This window comes from Leuciscus leuciscus (genome assembly GCF_965113295.1).
Source record: "Leuciscus leuciscus genome assembly, chromosome: 22".
Taxonomy (NCBI): domain Eukaryota; kingdom Metazoa; phylum Chordata; class Actinopteri; order Cypriniformes; family Leuciscidae; genus Leuciscus; species Leuciscus leuciscus.
In genome coordinates this window covers 8,277,693-8,302,829 of record NC_138746.1, presented here as the reverse complement: position 1 = coordinate 8,302,829, position 25,137 = coordinate 8,277,693, and the positions used below count along the sequence as shown (strand labels likewise).

The following is a 25,137-nucleotide window of genomic DNA, read 5'->3' as shown; positions in this document are numbered from 1 at the left end:
ATAGATGTTTGAATTTATTATTACCATTATTGTAAGATTAAAATGTATTCTTAACAAACATTGCTTGATTTAGAAATTACATTAAATGAAATAATTGGGGAATGATATCTTCATATCATTACAAGAACATATGGCTTTGGTACACATACGCTTATTTGTATTGCTGACAGATTTATTCATATATTTTCACCTAAAAAAAGGGGGGTTTTGACCCCTTTGACTTGTTTATTTCAGGCCAGAAGTGTATCTAACAAGAAGCCATTTTTCAACACTTTTATTTCCGTGAAATACCCATTTGTACATCGATAACAGAGGACTGACTTGAGCAGATAATTCCTTGACATGTTCAAGCTTTCTCTCTAAACAACAAAAGAGCAATGTAAAAAACTATGTTAACAAGTCAAAATGTAAAACTGTACTGAATTAAATATATAAAAAGCACAACCTACATACATTCCTTTCCTAGTTTTTGTGTGTGTGGGGAGGGGGGTATTTACATTTGTAGGACTATATACATTTTTTACATGATATAACTATACCCAGATACTGAGCGACATTTTCATCTGTTTAAACATTCATGACAGGTGTAAGCTTGAGCAGTGAACTCTGAGGGTGAATGCCATTGGAGTGAAGCTTTTCAAGGTTCTGCAGGAAGCCACGATGCTTCAATCCATTAAGAATTGCTGAGTTACTGGAGGGTACACTCATATGTGTCCTGCAAATAATCAGTGAAAAGGAAAATATTTATTCTGGAATAAAAACATCTGTAAAACTTTCTGATATGTACCTCCAAATGTAAGTAAATTGAAAGTGTTTAAATACAGGCAACCATGAACCCTTAAAGGGATAGTTCACGCAAAAATGAAAATGCTGTCATAATTTACTCACCCTCATGTTGTTCCAAACCTGTTGAGCATCTTTCTTCTGTTGAACACAAAAGAAGATATTTTAAAGAATGTTGGTAACCAGACAGTTGACGGTAGTATTTTTTCCTACTATGGAAGTCAATGGCTACCGTCAATTGTTTGGTTACCCATATTCTTCAAAATATCTTCTTTTGTGTTCATCAGAAGAAAGAAATTCATACAGGTTTGGAACAACTTGAGGGTGAGTAAATGATGACAGAATTTTCAGTTTTGGGTGAACCAACTAACCCTTTAGTGACCTTAGACTAACCTTGGAGAGTCAATCCCACTATCTGCTGTGTAACTCTGACTCTCTGCAGTTTCTCCTGCACAGGGCCCTGTCGGGTCATTCGGGTTTGCACTGATGTTCACAGTATCCTTAGATGTCTCTCTTGTGTTCTTATGGCAGTCCTTCAATTCTTGGTGACGGATCCAGTTGTTAGATTTGCCTACATCAGCTTCATCTGCAGATTTATGTATGGTCTCGGAATCAGACTCCACTTCGCTTGTCTGACAGTAGTCAAAAATGCTGCTTTCCAGGGCTTCAGTATGTTCATCATCTGCCAAACTGGATTTATGTAGTCTTTTTCTCAAACACTGGACCTCTTGTCTGGGGCTAGCACCTTTCTGAAGGATCTGGTGATCAGAGGACTGCCACCTGTATTCATGTGGCCTGTGTGTGGTTCTGGTGGGTTTGTGATGAGCATGCTCCTTAGGGAAATGGCCATCCCAGCCACCATCTGCACAGACGGACTCATGGTAACGAGCCATACTGGTTTGTGATAGCTCACAGTCAATTATGCATTCCTCATTTCGGCAGACAGAGCTACAACCATCCTCATCCTCCACTGCCTTCTGATAGATGCAATGTTCATCATCTGTATACACCTCACTCTCAGTCTGGCTTGTGTTTCTCTCCAAGGTTTGACCATCTGGCAGCTGATGGCTAGTTATATTGCCAACTTGCTGGTGTGAGGACAGCAGATCAGGACGGTGATGAGACTCTTCTTTACTGTTGAGTAGATGTAGAGAAAGTCTACGTTGAATTGTAGGTTTAGGCCACGAGAGGGGTACTTCTGTTGTATCACAATGTGAAGGATTATCTACAATGTTATATTGGTCAGGAACATTTCTCAAGTGTCCATCCTGATGTTTAATTTCTTTTAATCTGTCGTTTTTAAACTCTCTGCTTCGGACTTTATTCTCTCTTAACTTAATTTTGTCCTCTATCCTCAATGTGCTGCTCTCAGGGTAGACTGAGCTGTAATCTCCACAAAGCTCTTGCATTGGTTGAACATCCAGAGTGGAGTCCACAGTCTGTGCTCTTTCATTGACCTGTTCACAAGGTGCATCCTTCAGTGTGTGAGGTCTCTCTACGCTGTCAGCTATTGCTTTGGCTCGATGGGGATCCCAGGATTTTGACCTGTGACCTGGTCTTTCCCGCCATCCGGTGGTTGGAATCTTGGCTTCTCTCCTCCTTTGTTCTTTATGGTTGATGTTTGTTTCCACATCTTTTCCTGGCAATCCCAAAAATGGGTTGTCTATCCGTTTCTTGTAGACACATTTTGGATTCAGAATGGTACTCTCTACATTATTGTCAGGTTCATCTAAAGCTGATTCTGCTCTGAGGTGAGGCATAACCTGATCATCTGCCTCTAAATCTTCAGCACATTGGAAAGTCTTATTCTTTGCCCTTTGTTTCTCTTTGGATGAAGGTCCTCTTCTCTTGCTACGAGTAGCTCTAGGAGCCAGTTTCTTCCCCACAGCCTTTGAGGTATGATGCCTCTGCTTAGCTAGAAGAGTTTCGGTGGAAATGCCCTTGTCCACAGCTTTCTCTGTACCTCTCTCAGCTTTCTCCTCAAGCTTCTTCATAAGAACCGTGTGCTTTACTAAATTGTCCACAGTAAGCTCTGGGTTGATCCGTTTGATGATGGCATGTTCTAGATCCCTGGGGAGGTTGTTTAAGTCATCCTCATCCCTGACAGGCCATTCCTCCGGAGGGAATTGCCCAGAGAATGTGGCATACTCTTTCTTTAGTTTGTTGTCCTTCTTCCCTGTATTTCGTCGGAAGAGGTTAAGCCCGAATTTGCGGCCAGCTTTCTCCTTGTCCTTGCGGCTTGTGTTGGTGGATTTGCTAATCTCACTGGCCTGGTAGTCTGCAGCAGTAGATGTGGACTGATGCTGAACCGAGGGTTTGTGTTCTTTGGGCCACTTGAGGCTTTTCCCAGTGCACTCACTGATGCTGATGGATTGATGTTCTGGGACAGATGGAGGTACAATGGACGGAGGGGTGAAGCAGCTGCAGGATTTACAGTGGGCCATGACAGGCACCTCATTAGAGGTGTCCATGCAGCTCTCGTTGCTCACCAGGTACGTGATGGGAGGTGGTGACGGCAAGTCACTGTCGCCAGCACTCCACCAATTCCTCTCTTTCACCATGTTGTTGGTGATGAAGTATGTTTGAGGGGTTACTACAAAGTAGCCCTCTTCAGTGTGATAGATCTTCCTCTCCTTAATAAGCGTTCCCAAAGCATTGTACAGGATGTCTTGAGTGGGAATGGTCATTCCTGAAACAAATATATGTTGGTGTAAATACAGCCATTTCATAATGAAAATGGATTAAAATAAAAATGTAACAAGGTAGTGTACAGGTAAGTGAATAGTGTGTTACCTGGGTGCGCTTTCATCATGTGATTGATCAATGCTTCCTGGTTTACAATCACATGGGTGGAATTCATGTCTGATATGACAGAGCACAATATTTCAGACAGTGGAATAAACTGAGACTGGGAGATTGGTGACATCTGCACAGGGGAGAGATCACCTATAGAAAAAAAAAATATATATATAGAACATGGTTAGTTTGAGTCACTATCATTTAAAAATATAGAAATATATAAAATAATATATTTTATATTTATATAATAAAATATTCTTTAGTGGATATAAAATAAAGAGACTCTGATAGAAACTGTTCATTTAAGGCACATGAGTCAGTCTGAAGTCCGCTTATGAAGACATGTAAAAAAAATTGTCCCTTAAAGCCATCTAAGTGATGGAAAACAACAAACCCTAAAATCGAGGACTAAAGTTCAATCAGGAGCGTAATTGAATGATTTTCACTTAATAGCTTAAAGGGGATGTCTAATCCTATTTCATGAATTCTGACTTATTTACACTGTTAAAGAGTTGGATTCTCATGCTAAACATGGCCAAAGTTTAAAAAAACGAGTTGGACGTATGATGGAGTATTTCTGTGCCAAACGCACTCCTTCAGGGTTCGTATTAGTTTCGGAAAGTTTTTTTCAAGTATGGCCCTGTATGACATCATAAAGAGCAAAATTCCTGAATATGGGCACTTCTTCCGGAAGAGCACACATCAACCAGAGCAAGAGCAAGAGCACACCCATCAACATGCTTCGTTCGGGTTATGGAAGTCATCGGCAACGCTGCACAGCACGCCTCCAGGAGCTCGACTGTTATTATAAATCTGATAAAACTAAAGACTCTTCGGAGATATGAAGGATGCAATACTACTCTATACTCAAGTTCGGACTTGGATCGTTTACTTGTCCTAAAGCATAGGTTGCTTGTCCCACAATATTTCCACAAGTGGGAGTATTAATGTCAAGCCCAAGTAATAATGCATTTTCCACATCCACTGCATTTCGAAACATTTCTGTTCGAACTACAAAAGCAAGTGATTTCTTCAGTTATCTGTGATCACTGAGAAAGCCGAAGTCTTGATTATTAACTAGGGATGGCTAGATTAATTGTTGAACACTTGCCAGCACTGACTTTTCATTCAGTTGTTGATTAATTGACCCCGAATAATAAGACCAGGTATATTCACTCTAAAACTGACCAAACTCACACAAACCTGGAAACATTATTGGTTAGATTCAGATACATACAACAGCATATTTTGTAATAATATACTGTATAATGTGTGTAAGAATGTAAAGGTGAGAATACACTCAATACATTTTATATTTAAAATATAAAATATAATTTGTACTACCGGTATATTACTAGGTTTTCTATTAGCAAAAGTAAATGAAAGTAATATTTTACTAAGAGCAACTCCTATTCCTGACCTACGGTTTTAGCTTCATTCATCTGCTAGTTCCCATTGAATGTCTGACTCTGTCTGCTTAGCAACTAATCCATTCTTCTTTGTTGTAAGAGCACTCAGAGAGTCAGCAGAGTGCTCAGAGTAAGCTGAAACATGCCTTTGCTCATCGCTTTCCACTTTTGACACTGTTTTCCATGGGAAAAACATCCCGTCTAAGGTCTTAAACAGGAAACATCTCATAAGGTCTCTGACCACATGTAGTCTGAGAGGTGTTATGAGAGGAAAACCTGACACATGCACTTGATAAATCCATCCTTGTCTTCCTTTATTTTCAGGAAGGTGGTGTAAATGTGGGACCAGCACATCCTTAGGTTGTCCTTGGAATGTAATTGTTTATGCTTTAACTGCAGAAACTGTCTATTTAACAATAAAATATTTTTATGTGAAAGTGTGCTTCAAATAGTCTTTTCAGAGAGAAAGTGGGAAACATTTTGCACAACAATTGAGAGTTTCAGCTCCAACTGAATGTGGTTTTCGCTAAGGACACATGTACCATTAATTCCTCTCTCCAGGGAAATATGCTGGGCTCATGGTCTCATGAAGCTGCTCTGACAACTTTTTTTTGTCAGAGGAATACCTCACCAGATACCATGGCAGCCGTCACACTGCAAATAGAGGCAAGGAAGAAGTAGAAAGGGAGTGGGACAAGTCTCTTAAATTACAAATCACAAATGAATATAAAAACCAACCAGTTGAGCATAAATTAATTTGAGTAAACAAGATTTGAAAATCACATGTGAATGTCTTGTGCATGTCCTGGCTTCTCAAATACTTATTTTGTCTTTATCACATTACCCTACAGCACTTGCCACTCATCACAAGTAATAGCAGGCAACTTTCATGATACTGAAATGACAAACAAGGTCGCTTGACCACTTTATAACTTGACTACACAATAATAAACCCTAATAGTAAATAACTACAATCAGAAATAAAATCTGGAAAACAAAACAAAAGAATAAAAAAAACAAAAACATTATTCAATATTTTTATATTAGATTTTTTATTTTACAGTCTTTTTTTTTTTAATATAGTGGGTAAATCTATATATAATATATATATATATATATCACTACACACATAAATGGTTTTGATTATCAGCTTCAAATGTTAATAGTCAAATCTGTCCATTTTTCAGGATTGAGTTCATAAAGGATCTTTTAGTGGCTATTTTAAGAGAACCGCAGAAGTTTCAAGTTCTGTTTATGTTGTGTACAGACAAATGTCAGTGACAATTTGTACATAGAAATGCTTAGAGTAAGGCACCTTTGTCAAGGTGCAGATAGGTTAACCAAAACAGCTTAATTATTGTTGGAGTTTCTGTTAAAAAAAAACAACCTGGTCAGCTGTGGGCATCAAACTTCACCGACGGAATCCAGAGGTAATTAACCTGCAAGTGCTCTGTTGATTCAAGCGCACAATATATACACCACATATAAGGCGCTCTTCAGTGATGAATGAGCTTGTACTAATAAATACAAAATTTGAATTTGGTAAGGTTGATTCCTTATCATAGCTGTAACCATTACACACTCTGGACCACCTTGAGTGTCTGGAACAACAAAAACACACAGTGACTGTGATCCTTCGAAAGAAGGTGGGAAAGAGAAAGTGAATTAAAGGTAACTTGATAGTGCCAGACATGTTGTTTAACCCCCTATAGAAAACGTTCTGCCTCTGAGGAATTCTGTGCTTCATGGGTGGCTGAAATCACATGCTTTTCTAGGTGTCACACGTTGGCCTGTCGCGATTATTGATTAATCGTCTGATCATGGTTGTTCGATCTAATTGCAATTATTTGAGAAAACTGCAATAATTTGCAGTTTAAATTACAATCATATTTTCTCATCCAAATTAAGGAAATGCAAGTGCTTAAAGAAATGCCATCAAATAATCGATATTGTGTCTCTTTTTTATTCGATGTGAGGAGTATTATAGAGGAGAATTATACTATATTATATAAATTCTCATAATATTTAGCCTAAGTAAATCATATGTGTATATTTTATTATAATTTTTAATTGTATTATTATTACTATATTTATATACAATTTCAAGTGAAAAAATAACATTAGGCTTATACTATAAGTGACCAGAACAAAACGGAATTAAATCACAAATCTAAATATTATTTATATGACAACTAATCATCACAACATTTTGTGGCACAATTTTGACAGGCACAATAAAAAATTAAAAAAAGTTTACAATACAATTATGCATTTTACTAAGCCATCTCAACACTAAAGAAAGTCCTGCATTTAAAGCCCGGAACACACAAAGCCGACGACCGGCCGTCGGGCAACGTCGGGCCGTTTTTGAGCGTGGCTCTAGTCGGACGCTGTCAGGCTTTTTTGGGCCAATTCAGCATGTAGAATTGGCATTGGGCCGTCAGTGAGAGACAGAACTCTGATTGGCTGTTCAGCGTGAATGAGTCAGTGCACGAGAATAATAGCAACACAGCGAACAGTCAAAACTTCCTTTCTTCTTCTTTCCTAAAAACACAATTTTCTTCCAAAATTTCCAAAACAAATTTCCTTCTGCTAAATGCAAAAGAAGATATTTTGGAGAACAGTTGATGGACACCATTGACTTTCATAATATGGAAAAAAAAAAGTAATACGAAAGTCAAATAGGGTTCATCAACTGTTTGGTTACCGACATTTTTCAAAATATCTTTTGTATTCAGCAGAAGAAAGACATTTATACAGGTTTGGAACAACTTGAGAGTGAGTAAATGATGACAGAATTTTCATTTTTGGGTGAACTATCCCTTTAAAAGACCAAACCCCAACCACTTAGATTTTTATCAAATTCACTACAACAACACAAAACATGATGCCCTCTATCATAACATCACTTCAGTACTTCAACTCTTTAACCCTCAAACCGTATTCACATTACAGCCCTTAATTCCGTAATTGTGGACAAATGTGGGCACGGAGGTCTCAGGTGTGATCCAACAATTTTTTTAAAATAAATGTTATATCACTATCTTCGATAAAATAAAAACTATCCATTTATGGTGTTTTTTTTTATTTTGGGGGTATTTTTGAATTTATTTAAATTAATAATACCATATTTCCTATTTAAAATATGCTTATTTTTATGTTATATTTAATATTTCTTTAACTTCAGTAAAAAACATCATTTCATTCAATTCAGATAGCTAAAACTTAAAAAATGTGGTGACTTTGGTGACATCTGGTGTCTTATGTTGGTATAAAATTTACAAAAAAAGCAATAATATCAATTATTTCAATAGTAAATATGGCTTTAGTACTCAATGGCTGCATATAGGCTGAACTCTATAAAACTGTTATAATAAATGTAAGTTTTTGACTTTATCACAAGTTAAAACTGTAATTTAAAAAATATATATATATCTGTGTTAGGTGAGACAATACAAAAATGCAAAATATGCTTAGACAAATATGACCAAATATGACAAATAAGTAGTAGATCATTTATTGTTTATTTTAAACAAAAAACATCAAATTTAAAAATATAAAAAAAATGTATTGGTACAAAACTGAAAAGAATAAATTACTTTGGTGACATCTGGTGTCTTATGTTGGTATAAAATTAACAAAAAATAAATTAAAAATAAATAATATCAATAGCCACTAGATGGCTCTACTAAAGGGCTGCATGTAGGCTCTATAACTCTATAAAACACTGTTATTATGAATTTAACCACCAAGTTTTTGACTTTATCACAAGTTAAAATTGTAATAATATATATAATATATATCTTTGTTAGGTGAGACTGTACAAAGATACCAAAATATGCTTAGACAAATATGACCCATCAAATATGATGCTATAAGGAAAATACAAAGTAGTTGATCATTTATCATTTATTTTACACAAAAACATCAAATTTCAATAACTCAAAAAACGAATTGGTACCAAACAGGTAAGAATTAACAACAATAACTCAAAAAAGTAAGTGTTAAGTAAGAATAAACAGGTAAGAACAAACAATAATCATAGTTATAATGTGTTCATGCACTTGTGCGCATGTGTGTGCGTGTGCACAGGTGATTTTAGAAAATAAAATACAAATTCAGTCATTGGCTCATTCAATTCTTTGTTTTTATATGAGTGAGTGACTTTTTATAAAAAAAAATAAAAAAAAACGGCTCTGGTATTGGCTCATTGAATGCTTTCTTTGTGTGTGTGTCTGTGTGTTTGTGTGTGTTTTTGTGTGTGTGTGTGTGTGTGTGTGTGTGAGTGTGAGTGTTTGCCACAATGAGATTGTTGTACAGGATCACCCCTTCATTTGTGTGTATGTATGATATGCATTGTGTTGGATCTATTGATTTTTTTTTGACAAAAAAAAAAAAAAAACGCTCTGAATTACAGTTTTTCCCATTCATTCCTATGGGTGCCCATTTTTGTCCACAAAAGCGAGATTAAGGAGTTTTTTTTTTTCACCCACTTAACATTCTTGAATCGAGTCAAATTTTTTTTTGTGTGTTCAGGTGGCAAACTTAGGAAAAGTTGCCAAGTCTTGTACCGCTCAGATTAAGGAAAGTATTTTTAAAAAATTAATACAAATTATTTTGCCCACATTTGTCCAGATTACGGTTTGAGGGTTAAAGCCGAAACAATATGCATGCATGATACATTTTCATGCAGTGGTCAAAGACATGCAAAAACAAGGTCTAAAAAACATAGATCTACGTCTGTCACATAAACCTTCTATGGAGATGGTTCAGTTCCCCTTGACTACTTCTGCTGGAACTGAAACATTAATCCCAGTAATTCTTCATGACTTCAGACCACGACAGTCACTGGCCCTAATGCTGTGACACACTAAATTAACACGAAAAAGAAAGGAAGCAGAATCTTATGTTGTTTTTGGGTTAGCTTCAATCCTTCAGTTCACTATTTACAGTATTTGTGTTCTCATGCACGTACACATTCATTTCAGTCTTTGTTTTCTCAGCTTTGCATGTTGTTGGTGGACAAATTAAAATGTTTTTGTGCTGTCATTAGTTGCTGAATGGGGTTCCTGGTCACACCTTCTTCTATGAAGGCTTTACAATGTTTTTCCTGCCATGACACAAGTAAAAAGCCCAATAAATCCAAAGAGGCCCTAAACATTTATCCCTTTTAACCACTAACAAACATTCTGTGAGAGGCGTGTTAAAAGCATGTGTCTGGTGTAGTTTTGAAATGAAACACCTGTGTTAAATGTTAACCCATGTCAAATGTTACAAGGGAAAAATGCAGCTCTTCTACAGATCCTCCCACAGAGAGGATCTGGTTCGTTAGACTGATTAAAAGGGCCATTTTACAATGTTGACATGCTTCATGATACTCTGTGGACTTGTGTATTGATTAACAGAAGAAACTGTTTCATGCTGATAACACTGCTGATGAAATATCTCCACGTTTATTGTTGTCATCGCAACCAATAGTATGCGACTTGTTACTTTATCATCATTCCGTTACAATGATTGACAAACAAACTTGAAATACAGTGAAAACGAGTGACTAAACCAATATTTTGACTTTGCAAAGAGTCACAAAAAGCCCCAACAGCTCGCTTTCCTGTATCAAGAGAGTAATATTTTGTAGCATATTGTATCAGGTCTCACGAAAGGAGGTCATAATCATTTGGCAATATATCTCAGGTTTCACGGCAAAACTATAGGAACCCTTTTGAAGCTCATGCAAATAGGCCATGTTACCTGCCACAGGAAAAGTAAATGTTCTTAGGCCTTTGGTCTATAGAGCAGGAGTAACAAATATCATAGGCTATATCATGAAAGGTTATGTGTTTGAAATAACAATGTCTACACTACCATTCAAAAGTTTGGGGTCAGTAAGTTTTTTTTTTTTTTTTTTTTATTAAATACTTTTTATTCAGCAAGGATTCATTAAATTGATCAAAAGTGACAGTAAAGATATGTATAATGTTCAATTTCATAAAGGCCTAAATTATGTTCTTAAATTCAAATAATTTCTATTCTTCAGAGAATCCTAAAAAAAAAAAAAAAAAACATTAAACGGAACAAGTTTTCAACATAGTAATAAGAAATGTTTCTTGATCGGCAAATCAACATGTTAGAATGATTTCTGTTGGATCATGTGACTGAAGACTGGAGTAATGATGCTGAAAATTCAGCTTTGCATTACAGGAATACATTAAAATATATTCAAATAGAAAATGAATTCTTTTAAATTGTAATAATATTTCTGTTTCAGTGTATCCTTGATCAAATAAATGCTTAGGCAAGCATAAACGATTTATTTTTCAAAAACATTTTAAAAAATGTACGGATCTCATACTTTTGAACGGTAGAGTACATTATAAAGTATATCAAGTAAAATTAAAAGCTAAAACTACTGCCAAAAATCATCCTGATAGTCTGTCTATTATAGCCAAACCTTTTACTCATCCCTCAAGGAATGTCCAGGAGACAGATTCATGGTTTGCTTGAAGAGATGTTAATGTGTTTCATACTTTTAATCAAGTTCCATGCTGGTAATTTCCACCAGATGAGAATCATTTCCTCTGACCAAGGCTGAGCTACATGAGATTTTAGGCTTGTTAACCTTAGATTTGAAGGCCCGTCACTTAGTGAAGCTTAATCTAAGCTGCAGACAACTTTCATGCCAAAAGCTTTGTTACAATATCTTGACTTCAGTTAAGTAGGAGCATTGAAATGGGTTAGTCAGGTCAGGTCTACTCAACAGTACACCATTTACATCATTTTTGGAAGGAGAGGAATGGAAATATGAGGGAAGTACTGTCCCCTAATTGCAAACACATTAGCTGCAATGCTTAACAGTAGGAGAGCAGGATAATCTTTTCATTTGTTTGTAATGGCCTAGATCTCCAGCTGGCTGTGAACTACTTAAATATGTCATCCAGCTTAGATTTCATCAAGGATTGACTAAATGGAAAAAGGATGCTACAGAGGTCAGATTCGGAAATATATAGGGAGATGCCTTCTAAATCAGGACGGATACGGGAAATCTATTTCAGCTATTCAAGGAGACACGATGAAATATCTCTGGATCACTCATGCACACAGAAAAAAAAAAACACAGACAAGCACATATACATGCCAACACACACACACACACACACACACACACACACACACACACACACACACACACACACACACACACACACACACACACACACACACACACACACACACACACACACACACACTCACATGTGTTCAAAGAAAACAGAGAGTTCCCAACCTGAAAATGAAAAGTCTTATGTGTTGTGTTTGGACAGCATTTACATGGACAGCATGAATTTTTGGATGTGGATATAATTGAAGTCACGGGAAGAGAAGCATTTTTCGAATGTTAAATTGGTGTCAGCAGACAGAGGGACAGAGAAGAGCTCTGTGAAGGAAAAGAGTGTTCTGTCAGGGTTGTTTTGTTTTGACTACCCTGATGGATAAATGACACATGATTTTAATGGGTGAAAAAAGGAGAAGTATGGAAGAAATACACATGGCTGCTCGTGGAAGGGTGTTTGGTTATCTTGGAAAACATTCCATTGGTTGCTTTCTTAGAAACCAGATCCAGCTCTACCTTTATCTCCCAAAACTGGGCATGCATATGACTCTCTTTTATTCTGACCACATGGATTAGTTAATTTACTTAAACAAGAAAAGAAAAAAAGCTTTTACATAAATAAAACATACTTGACATGTTTATACTGGAATGAATCTCTGCCTGTGATGAAACTTTAATTAGATATAGGCTAGTCCAAAATGAGTTTTCTACGGATCTATAAATCACGGGTTTAAAAAAGTAAATAAATATGAATAAATCAGCTTCTGATGATAGCCTACCACATGCAATTTAATTTCAAAGGTCTAAAATGATAACAGTTTTCTTTTGCTTGTGTAACTATAACAACCCACATTAATTATTCTATTTACTAAAAAAAATATTTTTAAATAAATATTTTCACACATCCTGGAGTCTTTGCTTCTGGTGATACTGAATGCCACTTTTGATTTCATTCCTTTAATTTAAGAGTCTTACAATAGTTTCTTTCTGGCTTTTATAGGTTTTTCCTCAAGTGAAAGAAAGATATGCTTTCATGGGAATAAGAAAGCTTTTGTTGTTTTACAAACACATGTTGGCTGAACTGTGCCTCCTCTGTTTACAGTGCACACCTGGAAGTGTTGTGGTCAGCAATGGCATCTTTGAGGAAAGCACTGGGGAGCGATGACCTATGGTGTCTTGTTAACCAAGAGGGCAACTTTCAAAGCACGAGAACTGCAGGGTGTTGACCTCTGGATAAAAGAGTCCAGCACGACGCCATGTCACGGCTAATGAGCTGAGATCTGAGAGATGTGGTCTGGATTGCATAAACCTCCAACAAATCTGTTTGCTTTGGTAGAGGCACTCCAGAAAACATGTATAGAACACGTATCAAAGTTAGGCTTGAAGAAATGTGTACCATCAAACAAAATTAAGTTATTGAACAAATCAGTGATTAATAGTGCTCAACCCTACTGAACACCTCATTACAACTTAGCATAGATGTTATACCCCGCTGAGTAATGACGGGATGATCCAAAGCTCCTCAATAATGCAGAGACTTAAGACTTCAGCCATTGTAAGCACCTCAGATTTCAACAGACAGGCAGAAAAGGGTGAGGCATTCTTGAATTTCTTGTTTCTCCAAATGCTTGTCATCATCCTTCTCTGTCATCATCCTAAATCTCTATAGTTCAATGCACATTATTTATATGCCTCCAATTTTATACAGCTTTACTTATAAATGATGCATAGAGAATTCTCTGTAGTTCAAGGGCACAGGCCGAAGACAGAAGCGTCTGAGCACATCCAGTGAAGTCCAGTTCCTGCACTGCATTACTAACTGTTCAGCTTTTCATTTTTAGAAACCTGTCAATTAACTTGCTTTATGCTTCTTCGACACCTAAAGGGGTAATTCACCAAAAAAGACAATTGTGTCAATATTTTCTCAACCATTTGCCATTCCCAAATGTTATTATTTCTATGGAACATGCCATCTTTATGCCCACTTGTCGTCATATAACATCAGTTCATAGTAACGAGGGGCTGATAAAGAAAAGAAAAGAAAAACTATCATGAAAGTAGTCCATATGACTTGTTCACTATATTCCAAGCCATTTAAAGTCATAGCTTTGTGTGACAAAACAAATTAACCATATTTGCATGTAACCCATGTTAGCATCCAGAATTCAAAAAGCGAGTTACGTATTCGTTTTGGCTAAAACTATGACAACATGGCATTTTTGGATCTGGATTGTGCTCCACTTAAATAATAAGAGCATGATGTAGTCAAGGTTTGGAACGACATGAAGTTGAGTAAATGACATTTAACTAATAAGTCACAAAAATAGTGGTCTAAAATCAATATCAATTGGGATTCAGGGAACATACAAAAGACAGCAGGCTCAAAATGTGAGCTGAAAAGGTCAATGAGTATTACGAGCAAGAGGCCTAAAAAAGCAGTGCAGGCCCCAGTGAACAATCCGTCTTTTCACTTAATGTATACTGATAATCAAGAGGACAGAGAGCGAGGCAGGCTCATTCATCATCCCATCTGCTGAAGGGTAATCACAGCCGCTAACCCTTTCCTGCTGACCAAACACAGGCCTAGAAAAATACTCAAAGAATTCAAAGTACTCAATGTGTGTGATATTTAAGGCCGATTTACTTAATGTGAAATTGAAGAGTAAATTGGTGTGATGTCATTTCAAACAAAATTAGGCCAAAGCAAAGTTCATTTGGAGTTTGTTTCTGAGACCAAAGCAGCTTGCCAAAGCGGACTTTCTTGGATAGTTCGCTCCGGCTGGTAGGCTATACATACCTTTGAACTACCATAGGTCCGTGGTGATTACGTAATAGGTGTGCTCTGAGGCTATTTTTCAGTTTTTTCATGTTTAATGTTGTAAAGCTATAAATTAATGTGACGTGATTTGACAGGAGTGCCGAATTGCAGAGCTAAATCGAACATATCCACATCGCTATGATCAGATGCTTTCTTAACAGCGGTTCTCTCACCGCTGTCTTTGTTATGTGCTTATTTTGTTATTGAGTGAAAAGCGTGCAACACATATTAACATATTCATCTAAACACTGTTCCCAGCATAGTTGGAGGCATCTGGATGTTCACTAACAGTACATCGCATCAAAGGTTTTTCTAACTTCGCTGTGAGAGTATATCAGGGCCTTTAAAGTGATGTTTTGTTTAAAAAAGCTCTTGGAGATGTTATTTTACAGTTATTTACAGTTAGGCCTATATCATTTCAATACTTTCATCAAACCGTACCTAAATCTTATCTAAAAGCTGACATTTCATTGTCAACACAATATCCTGGCGCTGTCTCCAGACAACAATAAAAAGACTCCATGGTATTGTCCTGAGAATGAAACAAGGGACATCGGCTCCAGTGGTCAAGCTATAAACCTGGCTGGAGGACAACCACTGGAAAGGACATAACTCAGCACTATGGGCTCTGGGGAATGGGCAATAAATTACAAAGACACTGTTGCTGGGCTTATTTCACCACAATGGACAACCTGACCTGAGGTCTCAACAATTTGTATGCGTATGAGAGTGTGCTTCCAATTTCCTAGAGAAAATTAAACTAGTGAAAATAGCTGTGGGTTTTAGCTCCCTCTACTCCCAGTCACATTATTGTGTGGTCCTAGCTCAAAAATGCCCCGGTTACACACTATACTACTCAGTGTGTTAACATGCACCTTCATTGCTTGTGACAGCAGGAGCAAATGGAGGTTCTTACAATCTGCGTCATGTTTGTAGTGGGCAAACCAGATGCCTCCCAGAAGCAGCGACACCTGAGGCAACAGAAATCCACAGTCACAAAAGGTCTGCCACCTCAACATGTGACCAACGAAACAATTTCATCCCCTATCAAATCACAATAACAACCAACACAACACTGGGCATGAATTTTGTACCCACACCAAATCACGATGACCCTTTTTCTAGGAAGTTAACTACTCAAACGGAGCAGTGAAAATTGAGTCAGAGAAGACTCACAGCTCCCCAGAAATCATATTTCCTGTCATCTGGAAATAATGCACTTATGTTGCACGCACACAGTTACGCCTAAAGCATGTTGAGGTCTCAGGGGGAATTGTTGGTCAGGTTAGGTTAAGAGGCTACCTCTTACTGCAAACGGAAATTATGTGGTTTTCTATTATAGCTGGTGAAAAACAATCTGGGGACCTTTAGAGAGATGTTGAAGGAAGAGGCATTCATGAGGACAGTGGTATGTGGGTCTCCTATAGAGCATGAGGATCCCTATAGAGATCTGCTGGGAAATGTCCACAATCAAAAATGAAGGTTATATTTGATATATTATTGATTTTCTAATGAAATCTGTCAATGTCAGTAAGGATCTTTGAGACAATGAAAAGGAGAAATCATTTAAAAAAGCACACATGCCAAGTGCTTTGAAATTCATGATGTAAATGTGTCTACAATGCAAACATTTATAGCATTTTCTACAAAGCCATTGGCTCTAAAAATGTCAAAAAAGTGTAACCATCATAGTATACTTTCTGTGCATTTGACTGAACAGTGAACATAACTTAATCACTAATGTTACCTTCAAAAAAAGTTTTCAAACATGTGGTTCAAGATTAAACATGTTTTGATTCATGCATAAGTGTTAGGGTTACTCCATTTGACACAAAATACGTAATGTTCTTAGAAAAAAACCTAATGATCATGACATGAGGGTCTAAAGGGGTCCAACATCTCCGTTTAATTAAAATAAATTGTAATTATTATATTTTAAAACATAGCTTCACTATTTATTTTTTATAAATAATAATAAAACTTAATAATAAATGTCGTATGACAATATTTTTTTTATTAATGTACAAATTTCAGCCTTTTAAGAAAAACTATATTTTTTCCAGAAAATTACACCACAAAAATGTCTAAATGACATTTAATTCAGAAATCAAAACATGTTCATCACAGAAGATATTCAAGTAATTTTTATGTATGAAATAACTTAATAGATCTGGACACAAGAATGAGTCATTGACCATAGGCTATAACTTTCAAGATTGCATTATTGGCCAAAAAAAAAAAAAAAAAAGTGTTACGAATGCATGTCTGCTTTAACCAAAGGTGTTCTTTTCAAATTTCACCATGTCACTCATAAACAAAGAGCTGAAGAAACAAATGTTAAACCTTCCTCAGATTTCGCTCTCGTGGGACTCATTAACTTCTGTAGTGCCATCATCGTTCTGATCAAGTTTAGTTAACAGTTACATCTGCACAGTGAACAATGTAGACAAAGCTTTGGGACGATCATACGGATTATTCATGAATGAATGAGTGAGTGACCCAGCGATTCCACATCATATAATAACACCCCTGCTGATATCCAAATGTTGATCACCTACCTACAGCTTGGATAGTGTATCCTTTGGGCGACCTGAGCGCCCTGCGCATCCACGCTTCCCTCAACACCTCCAAGTTATTGGCATTGCCCTGGACAAGCAGCACGTAATTCTCAAGCCATCCCTGGAATGAAACTTCCGCCACCGCTTTCACGAGTCTTTTATTCCAGAAGCTTCGCGAATTTTGCGACTTAAAATCCGCAAACACGTCCTGTCCGTTAGAGCTGCTCGCGCTGTATTTGATGTCCTCGTCCCGGCTGAGAACAACAGCGAGCGACGCGGCTGACAGTTGGACCAAGCGGTGCTGTACAGACATGTCTGCCTTCACACGAATCTCAATCTACATGTATTTCTGAGAATGAGACATCTCCATTCGGTTTAATCCAACAACTGTAAACCCAGGACTCAGGACGCCTTCTCCCCGTATGTCTCGCGACTAGTCCGCATGTGTACTTCGATGTCCACGGGCTCCCACGGCAACCGACGCAGGGGAGGCGCGCGGTGGCGCACCAATGAAAACGCTCCTTTAATTATACGGGCGTGGTCGCGACTGGACTTCCACTGAAAATAATCTACAGGTAGTAAACAAACAGTGCCAGGGAAATGGGTGGTTAGTGAGGTTTTTGTTTAGAGATTGTACGTTTTTGTCAATAAAACAGCAAGAAAGTGTGATGATCAAAACAATCTTTATTACTTTTTCTATATTCTTTGAGCACTAAGACAATTTTGCTTCAGTTCTGCAGCAAACAAACAAATTACGTCACTTTATTCTATGCTTTCTTCTACCTTACATGGTGCAGTGGAGCTAACCTTTTATTCCAGGAAATATTTCAAGTCTATTACTATGAGCGCAAACCTTACATTTTTGGTTACACAAAAGTTTTGAAACCTTTTCCACAATTATTGGCAAAAAAAAGTAGGCTATATGGAGTAAGTGGTCACAATGGAACCATTAAAGGCCAACTAAAGTGCCTTGAAACGCACAGCATTATTTCCTCTGAAACAGGAAGACAGGGCGGGACATATCGAATAGCTCCTCTCCTTTTTTAAAATAGCCAATAGCATTTAGTTTATATCACAGCTCGGCCAGAGCTGTTGAACTTGGTAAAGATGCATATAATCTCTAATAGTTTTCCCTCCTAATCTCGTCCATATCGCTTTAAAATACCGCATTCTGTGCAGAAGTCAAATCCAAGTCCGCTCTGTGCTATCGTGTTTCTGGAGCGGAGCAGACTGTGTGCGCATTGCGGCGGTTCGCACTAACGTCAAACCATACTTGATTTGCCTCAATGGAAAGCATAGTTACACAGTCTGAATCATCCCATATCTCTTATAAAGTGGACTATGTGCCATTCACCATGTAGAAAATAGTAATTGTGTAAACAAGTGACCGATTTTAGCCGAAGCTTCAGCATCAACTATAGTGTAGGGGGCAGGACGCTTCAGATTCTAGAGCATTTGATTGGACAGAAAATCTGATGAGAAGCTGAAGTGCAGAGTGATGTCATCAAAATCATTGATCCATATTGGCGGAAGTGAGAGAATGCAAGTTTTGATTGCTTAAATCTTCTAAATGCAAATTTTGTCATTGTTTTGGAGCACACACTTATATAACAGTAAGGCTATCATATTCATACTAAAAGCAAAAAAACTTAAAGTTTGATTTCATGGGGACTTAAAAAAAATATTGTGTAAAAAAACAAACATAAACTAAAACAATTCATGAAATATAATATATAGAATATCAACCCATGTCCAAAAAATATTATAATTTCTAAATCAATAATACATTTATTATGACATTTAAAATGTGACAACTTACCCCAGTAAACATTGTACAATTTGTTGCCAAGCTTTATCAAACATATTGAACTAGTTGTTTGAAACCTCTGCCAGAGAAAACCCACTTTAGTGTAACTGGAATAGTTATATGAGATGTAGCTCTTGAGACAACTTTCTCATGTGACAACTATCCCCAGTCTCCCCTAGATCACACTATCATCAGTAATGTGGTGAGAGTAACAATCATGAATACTGTGACTAAAATAAAATAAAAACAATTTTCTGTTGGCAGACCGTTATTTTGAAACCTATACACATTAAAAAAATTCAAATTCAAAAAAAGAATTTGCCATCCGAAATCCTGTGCAGTTTAAACTCAAGCTTTGGCTTTTGTAGGGTAGACAAGAGTAGGTTAGAAGACTGAAATCAAACCTAAAGGTCTGGCATATGACAGACAGATCAAAAGATGGCTGAAATGTATGTATGACCATAGAGCGAAGGTCTGGCAGTGGAACAGGATATTGTGTTTCCTCAGTGTATGTAAAGAATACATTCCCTCTTCCCACCATAAATCATGTTAAAGGTAGACGTGCATGACAGCACACTCTTTGGAAGATTGCCATACAACGCATTTAAGACCCCTTTCCAGTCCCCATGTTCAATGAATAAGACCTTGTGTCTTTATACATCTGTGTTTTAAAATGAGTCAAAGCATCTGTTCTGACCACAACCACATCAGGACTGGTCATGTTCTTTGTATATATCCAGTTTCTCCAAGGTCAATTTGATTCAAAGCTTAAATGCAAAGAATTCAAGATAATATTGTGTATATTTAATACTCCAATTACCCAAGAATATCCAGTTTTCAAATCCTTTATTTTTAAGAGTGTATTATAAAAATCTTAAGTGTAATATAGAGCAAAGTTAGAACATTTACAAATTGCAAAAATAAAGTTCAGAGCCATATTTTGTTAACTTGCCTTTGACAGTGATTTTTTTCTTTTTCAGACTGAAACACGACTCCTTCATTACTCTTTCATTATGAGTGCACATGTACCCTCCTGCAGTAAACTGGATCAAAGACACGTTTCACTGCTTCCTGTTAAAACTTTATGGTGTGAGCTGATGTAAAGGCAGTTAAGAATGCCATTAGACATTAGAGAAAAATCAATGTGGTACTGAGTGCTGCATTAAAATTAGGTTTTGACTGAACACATTTTAAGATGTGTTTTTATGGGAAGGTAGACATCAGTCTACAGGATTTAAACCATTTCAAAGTATATGGCTGGAGGTTAATTATTTTAGAAATAAAATATGACAGTGGCAGTCAAAGTTTATGTAACATGCAAAACGTTTAATAATGGTGGTATATCTTGGGGGGAAAAGAAATCAATATGCTAATTCTATATCACAACATTAAGGTCAAGATAAATACAGCTCAACAACACAGACGCCAGTCCAGTGCTACTCAACATTCTTCACAACTGTGCGGGGCTGTTATTCAAACATGTGTCTGAACATGGTGATGTTCACAGTAGAGTGAGAGTTTAAACCCAAGCGCTAGACTAGAGTAATTGTAGGGTGTACAGCGAGACGGGAACACACACACACACACGCGCTCCACTGCAGGTGCACTTGATGATGTCTGTTATTACGGCTTTACACGGTGTATTGAATGTTTGAAGGGATAGAAAAGACACGTTTTGTGCCATAAGTTAGAAAATGTCTTGGTCATATCATGTAACTCTGTGCCATGTCATCTGTCACCTCATAACTATCAGGTCATTGTTGACCTCCATTTGCTTTAATTAAGTTTTTTTTTTTAAATCACTGCCATAAGGAACAATCAATCTTCCAAATGCCTTGTAAAAACTAAACATCAAACATAGCATGTATTAGAGGTTCCTTAGGCAAATGCCTAAGTTAAAGAACTCCCGCTGATTCCAGTGACCCTGCACCAGGGTGACTACATCCAGGCAGGAACTGCCTCCCTCGGACATCCTGTTTTGTGTTCGTGCTTTTCACATCAATGAGGGAGATATCCGGGTCAGTGCAGTGTATAGGATTACACTAAAACGGCAGACGTCTTTTCAAACATCATGAAAAATTTCAAGACACATTTTTATGTGGCTATGACAATATATATACACTCAAAACTTTACTTCATTTTAAGCTGCTAAATTACTAAATCATCCACTACTGTTCAAAAGTTTAGAGTCAGAAAGAATTCTTTTTTTCATTGAATGAATTTAATAGTTTTATTTAGTGAGGATGTGTTAAATAGATCTGTTCTTTTAAACTTTCTATTAATCAAAGAGCTCAGTTTCTTGCGCAGCAATATTTTTCAACATTGATAATACTAAATGTTGAGCATCAAATCAAATCAGCATATTAGAATGATTTCTGAAGGATCATGTGACACTGAAGACTGGAGTAATGATGCTGAAAATTCTGTATTTTACTGAATTTACTGTATTTTTTTACTAAATAACTGCAGCCTTAGTGAGCATAAGATACTTTTTTTTTTTATCTAACTTTTGAACAGTATAATGTATATCTATGGTGATTATTCATTATTGTTGATGTTGGGGTTTATGTTGTACAAGATGGCTTCCTTCAGACTGTTTAGACTGAGAAATGGTCATGGCGCTCAGAATCAGTCTAGTGACTATAGCAGCAAAGGAATTGTGTTTTCCTGTGTTTGTTTCCATTGTTGCTTGGTGTATAGACTGAAACATGCATGCCGGAAGAGTAACTGTAAATAACACAGGGTGGTTGGTTCCCCACAGTGTGTTTATACAATCCATTTAGCTATATCTCCTTACCATATTAATGCATCAGACCATAATGATAAATATAAAACATACTTAAAATAATAAAACTAAGGACTATTTACTAATGCAGTTACCTGCATAAAGCCATATAGAGAGCAGGGGTGTGGTGTTCCCACTGGGAGATGCCAAAGAGCCAATCAAACACAACCGCACAGGTTTCTCACACTGTAACCCAGTATTCCCTTGCCTTAGAGCCAGGAAAAAGGATAATTTCCTCAACAACTGCTCCACTTTGCTTGTCCCTGGGGTTGTCCAGCTGACTAAGAACTGCATATAAGTGCCTCTCAGACACTGCAGAGCCTAGCAGTTGATAATAATGCCACTGGCACAGATGCCCATCAGTGGTCTCTCTCATGTATCACAGACTCAAAGCATCATAAGTGGGTGGTTTTCTTGTTTTTGACTGTTATGTGAAGGAATGACGAGAAGCTGACTCTATAGCCTACTGGCGTAGCGGTATTCAAAGGTGTGACAATAGTGGTGCGTTCATGCCACGTCAGAAACATAAAAAAAGATCTCATATTGTGTCTGTCTGTCTACAACTCTGCATAGCCTTTTGGAATGCACTGATGATGTGTGATGTCTGTGCGAGCAGGGGGTGCGGTGGTATGGGAATACATACGTTGACAGGCAGGTAGGGCATCCTATTATTGCAATCGGCCCGAATGCAATGATTGGACGAACATTTTTTAGTCCTGAGACTTCTCCTGAAGATATGTACATGTTTAGAAGAGAAGATCACTTCTATTATTGATTGCTATCAGGATGTGAAGAGAGTTTCAAACAGAATAACAAAAAGTGTTTATAAAAAATTGCATACCCTACATTTAAGTCAAGTTTAGTCAAGTTTGCATTACTTGTATTTACAAATTTCACACATGAGGTTTTATTATAATGCAGAAGTTTAAAAATTTGGGGTCGATAATCATTTTTTTATGTTTTTGATTTTTTTTAAGTCTTTTTATGCTGCATTTATTTGAACATAAACACAAATATTTTTGTGGAAACCGTGATAATTTTTTTCACGATTCTTTGATAAATAGAAAGTTCAAAAGAACAGCATTTATTTAAAAAATAATAATTCTTTTTTGGCCACAAAGTCAATTCCATTTCCAAGAAGTCAAGCAAATAACAACAAAAACAGAGAAGCACGACATGTTATGAAAAGCTATCACGAAGTCTCCAGAGGCCGCATTCCATTGTCATGATAATTACACCTTTGCACAAGTGACTTGTTGAAGGCGGTGAGACTCACAGCAGGAGCAATGAAAAGAGTGATATAGTGTGAGGAGGAGGAGGAGCAGCGGAGGGGCTTGGACAAAGTGTGGGGTCTTCTGAAACAAAGCTATGTGCGAAAACAGGGGGAGGGGATGGCGAATGTCAGCGCAGACACACACAACTCAGACAGAGATGAGGGGATAATGGGTCTGACCCCAGACAAAGGGGAAACATTAGCCTCTATATGCCACCCAGGAACGACAGACAACAGGAGTCTTCCAGAAACAAAAGGAGAAATGGTGAAACACTGAACGATCAACACCTTTGGTGATTGTTTAAAAACTGCAGGACAACATTCGCTGTAAGAAAGTAGCTGGTTTGTCCTGAAATAAGGAAAATGAGAAGGCCTGGCTATTTAGAGTCGATTGTTAGATGAGGGGAGAGCTGTAACATAATCTCCCCTCTAAAGCTGCTATAACAGATGCAACCAAACTCTCCACCCAGAAAAGAAAAGAAAAAACACAGCAGCTTGAATTCAAATAAGCCGACTGTTCATGGGTTCGGTGTGAGAGTGTTGCCCAGCCCTCTGAAGCAAAGAGAAGCTGATTGTCCCATGGCTCTCTAGTGAATGAGTGTTACCCAGACTGCAGGGGGAAGGTGGGGGGCACAAAGGCCCTCTGTCTTACCTGTAGCGACTCTGATTTCACAACACCACCCGCTCCTCCTGCTGCAGCTGGCCCCCCGAGTGACATCGGGACATAAACAGTGTCTTTTCAATGTTGCAGTGCAAAGCGGAGATCATAAGGAAGATGGAAGCTAAACCTCGGTGACTGGTGCATATGTTCTAATACAGTGGCCTCAAACTCGGTTCCTAGAGGCCCACAGCCCTGCAGAGTTTAGCTTCAACTCACCTGGGGCCTCATTTATAACCGTTGCGTACGCACAAAGCAAGCCCTAAAAGAGGCGTACGCCACTTCCGACACATAAGTTGTGATTTATAAAAACAAGCTTGATGGGGAAAATGTGCGCACCTGCACGCAGACTCTGACCCATGCGTACGAACATTCTGGAGACGGAGCAGTTTGGCGACACCGATGGTGAGTGAGCTGAAATGACGGCCGATGAAGGAAAACCTTCATTATGAGTCCTAATCATAAATACAGTGCATGTTCACAACAATAACAGGTTGAATAAATAAAATAATTATTATATGTTTTACATCTGATATACACATTTAGATTAAATATGCCATTCTCATTAATGGAGTTAAGCATCAAATCATTACCGAGAAGTTAAAACATTTTTTATATTATAATAAAGAGAAATATTTGTAGTGGATGCAATGCTTTTGAACACTTTTCCTGTGGCATGCTGTGTTTCAATGTTTTAACCACAGCGAGGATTGCTTAGCGCATGATAATAAGAGAAGAGAAGGGAAATATTTTTGTGCAAATAATGATCAATGATGCACAATAAGGCCTATCTGTTTCCATTAAAAATATAAATTAATTAATTAATTTGGCCAGTGGAAAAGATTGAGAAAAACTTTCTCTGAAATGTATTTTATTCTATTTTGATTTATTATTCAAAAACAAGGTAAGGATAGGCTACTAAATAATTTTTAGCAATGTAATGTGACAGCACATCAATATCTCATGTTTTTCAGATGTCTTGTCTGTTAAACATGTTATCACGTGGATGAATATGCATATGCAAATGATATGCAGATGAGGATATGCATGGTAAAACTAGGCGTTGTAAGCTGCATATAGGCTAAAGTGTGCGCATGTGCGCACAATATTTAACTGAATGGGATTTATAAAGTGAATTT

General features: G+C 37.3%; 1 protein-coding gene across 1 annotated transcript; it reads right to left on the bottom strand.

Annotated features, from left to right (window-relative positions):
• Positions 1-259: 259 nt before the first annotated feature.
• Positions 260-17,962, bottom strand: stox1 (storkhead box 1). Its single transcript, XM_082153602.1, has 4 exons — positions 17,476-17,962; positions 3,577-3,729; positions 1,177-3,472; positions 260-715 (listed from the first exon to the last, which is right to left on the bottom strand). The coding sequence occupies exons 1-4, from the start codon at positions 17,786-17,788 to the stop codon at positions 568-570; spliced, it is 2,910 nt and encodes a 969-aa protein (XP_082009728.1). The 5' UTR covers positions 17,789-17,962; the 3' UTR covers positions 260-567.
• Between the last annotated feature and the right edge of the window lie 7,175 nt (positions 17,963-25,137).

Coding starts and splice junctions, on each gene's coding strand:
- stox1 (XM_082153602.1), bottom strand. CDS start 17,788: ATGTCTGTACAGCACCGCTTGGTCCAACTGTCAGCCGCGTCGCTCGCT. Junction 3,473..3,576: donor CATGATGAAAGCGCACCCAG/GTAACACACTAT, acceptor TATTTGTTTCAG/GAATGACCATTCCCACTCAA. Junction 716..1,176: donor AGTGGGATTGACTCTCCAAG/GTTAGTCTAAGG, acceptor GATTATTTGCAG/GACACATATGAGTGTACCCT.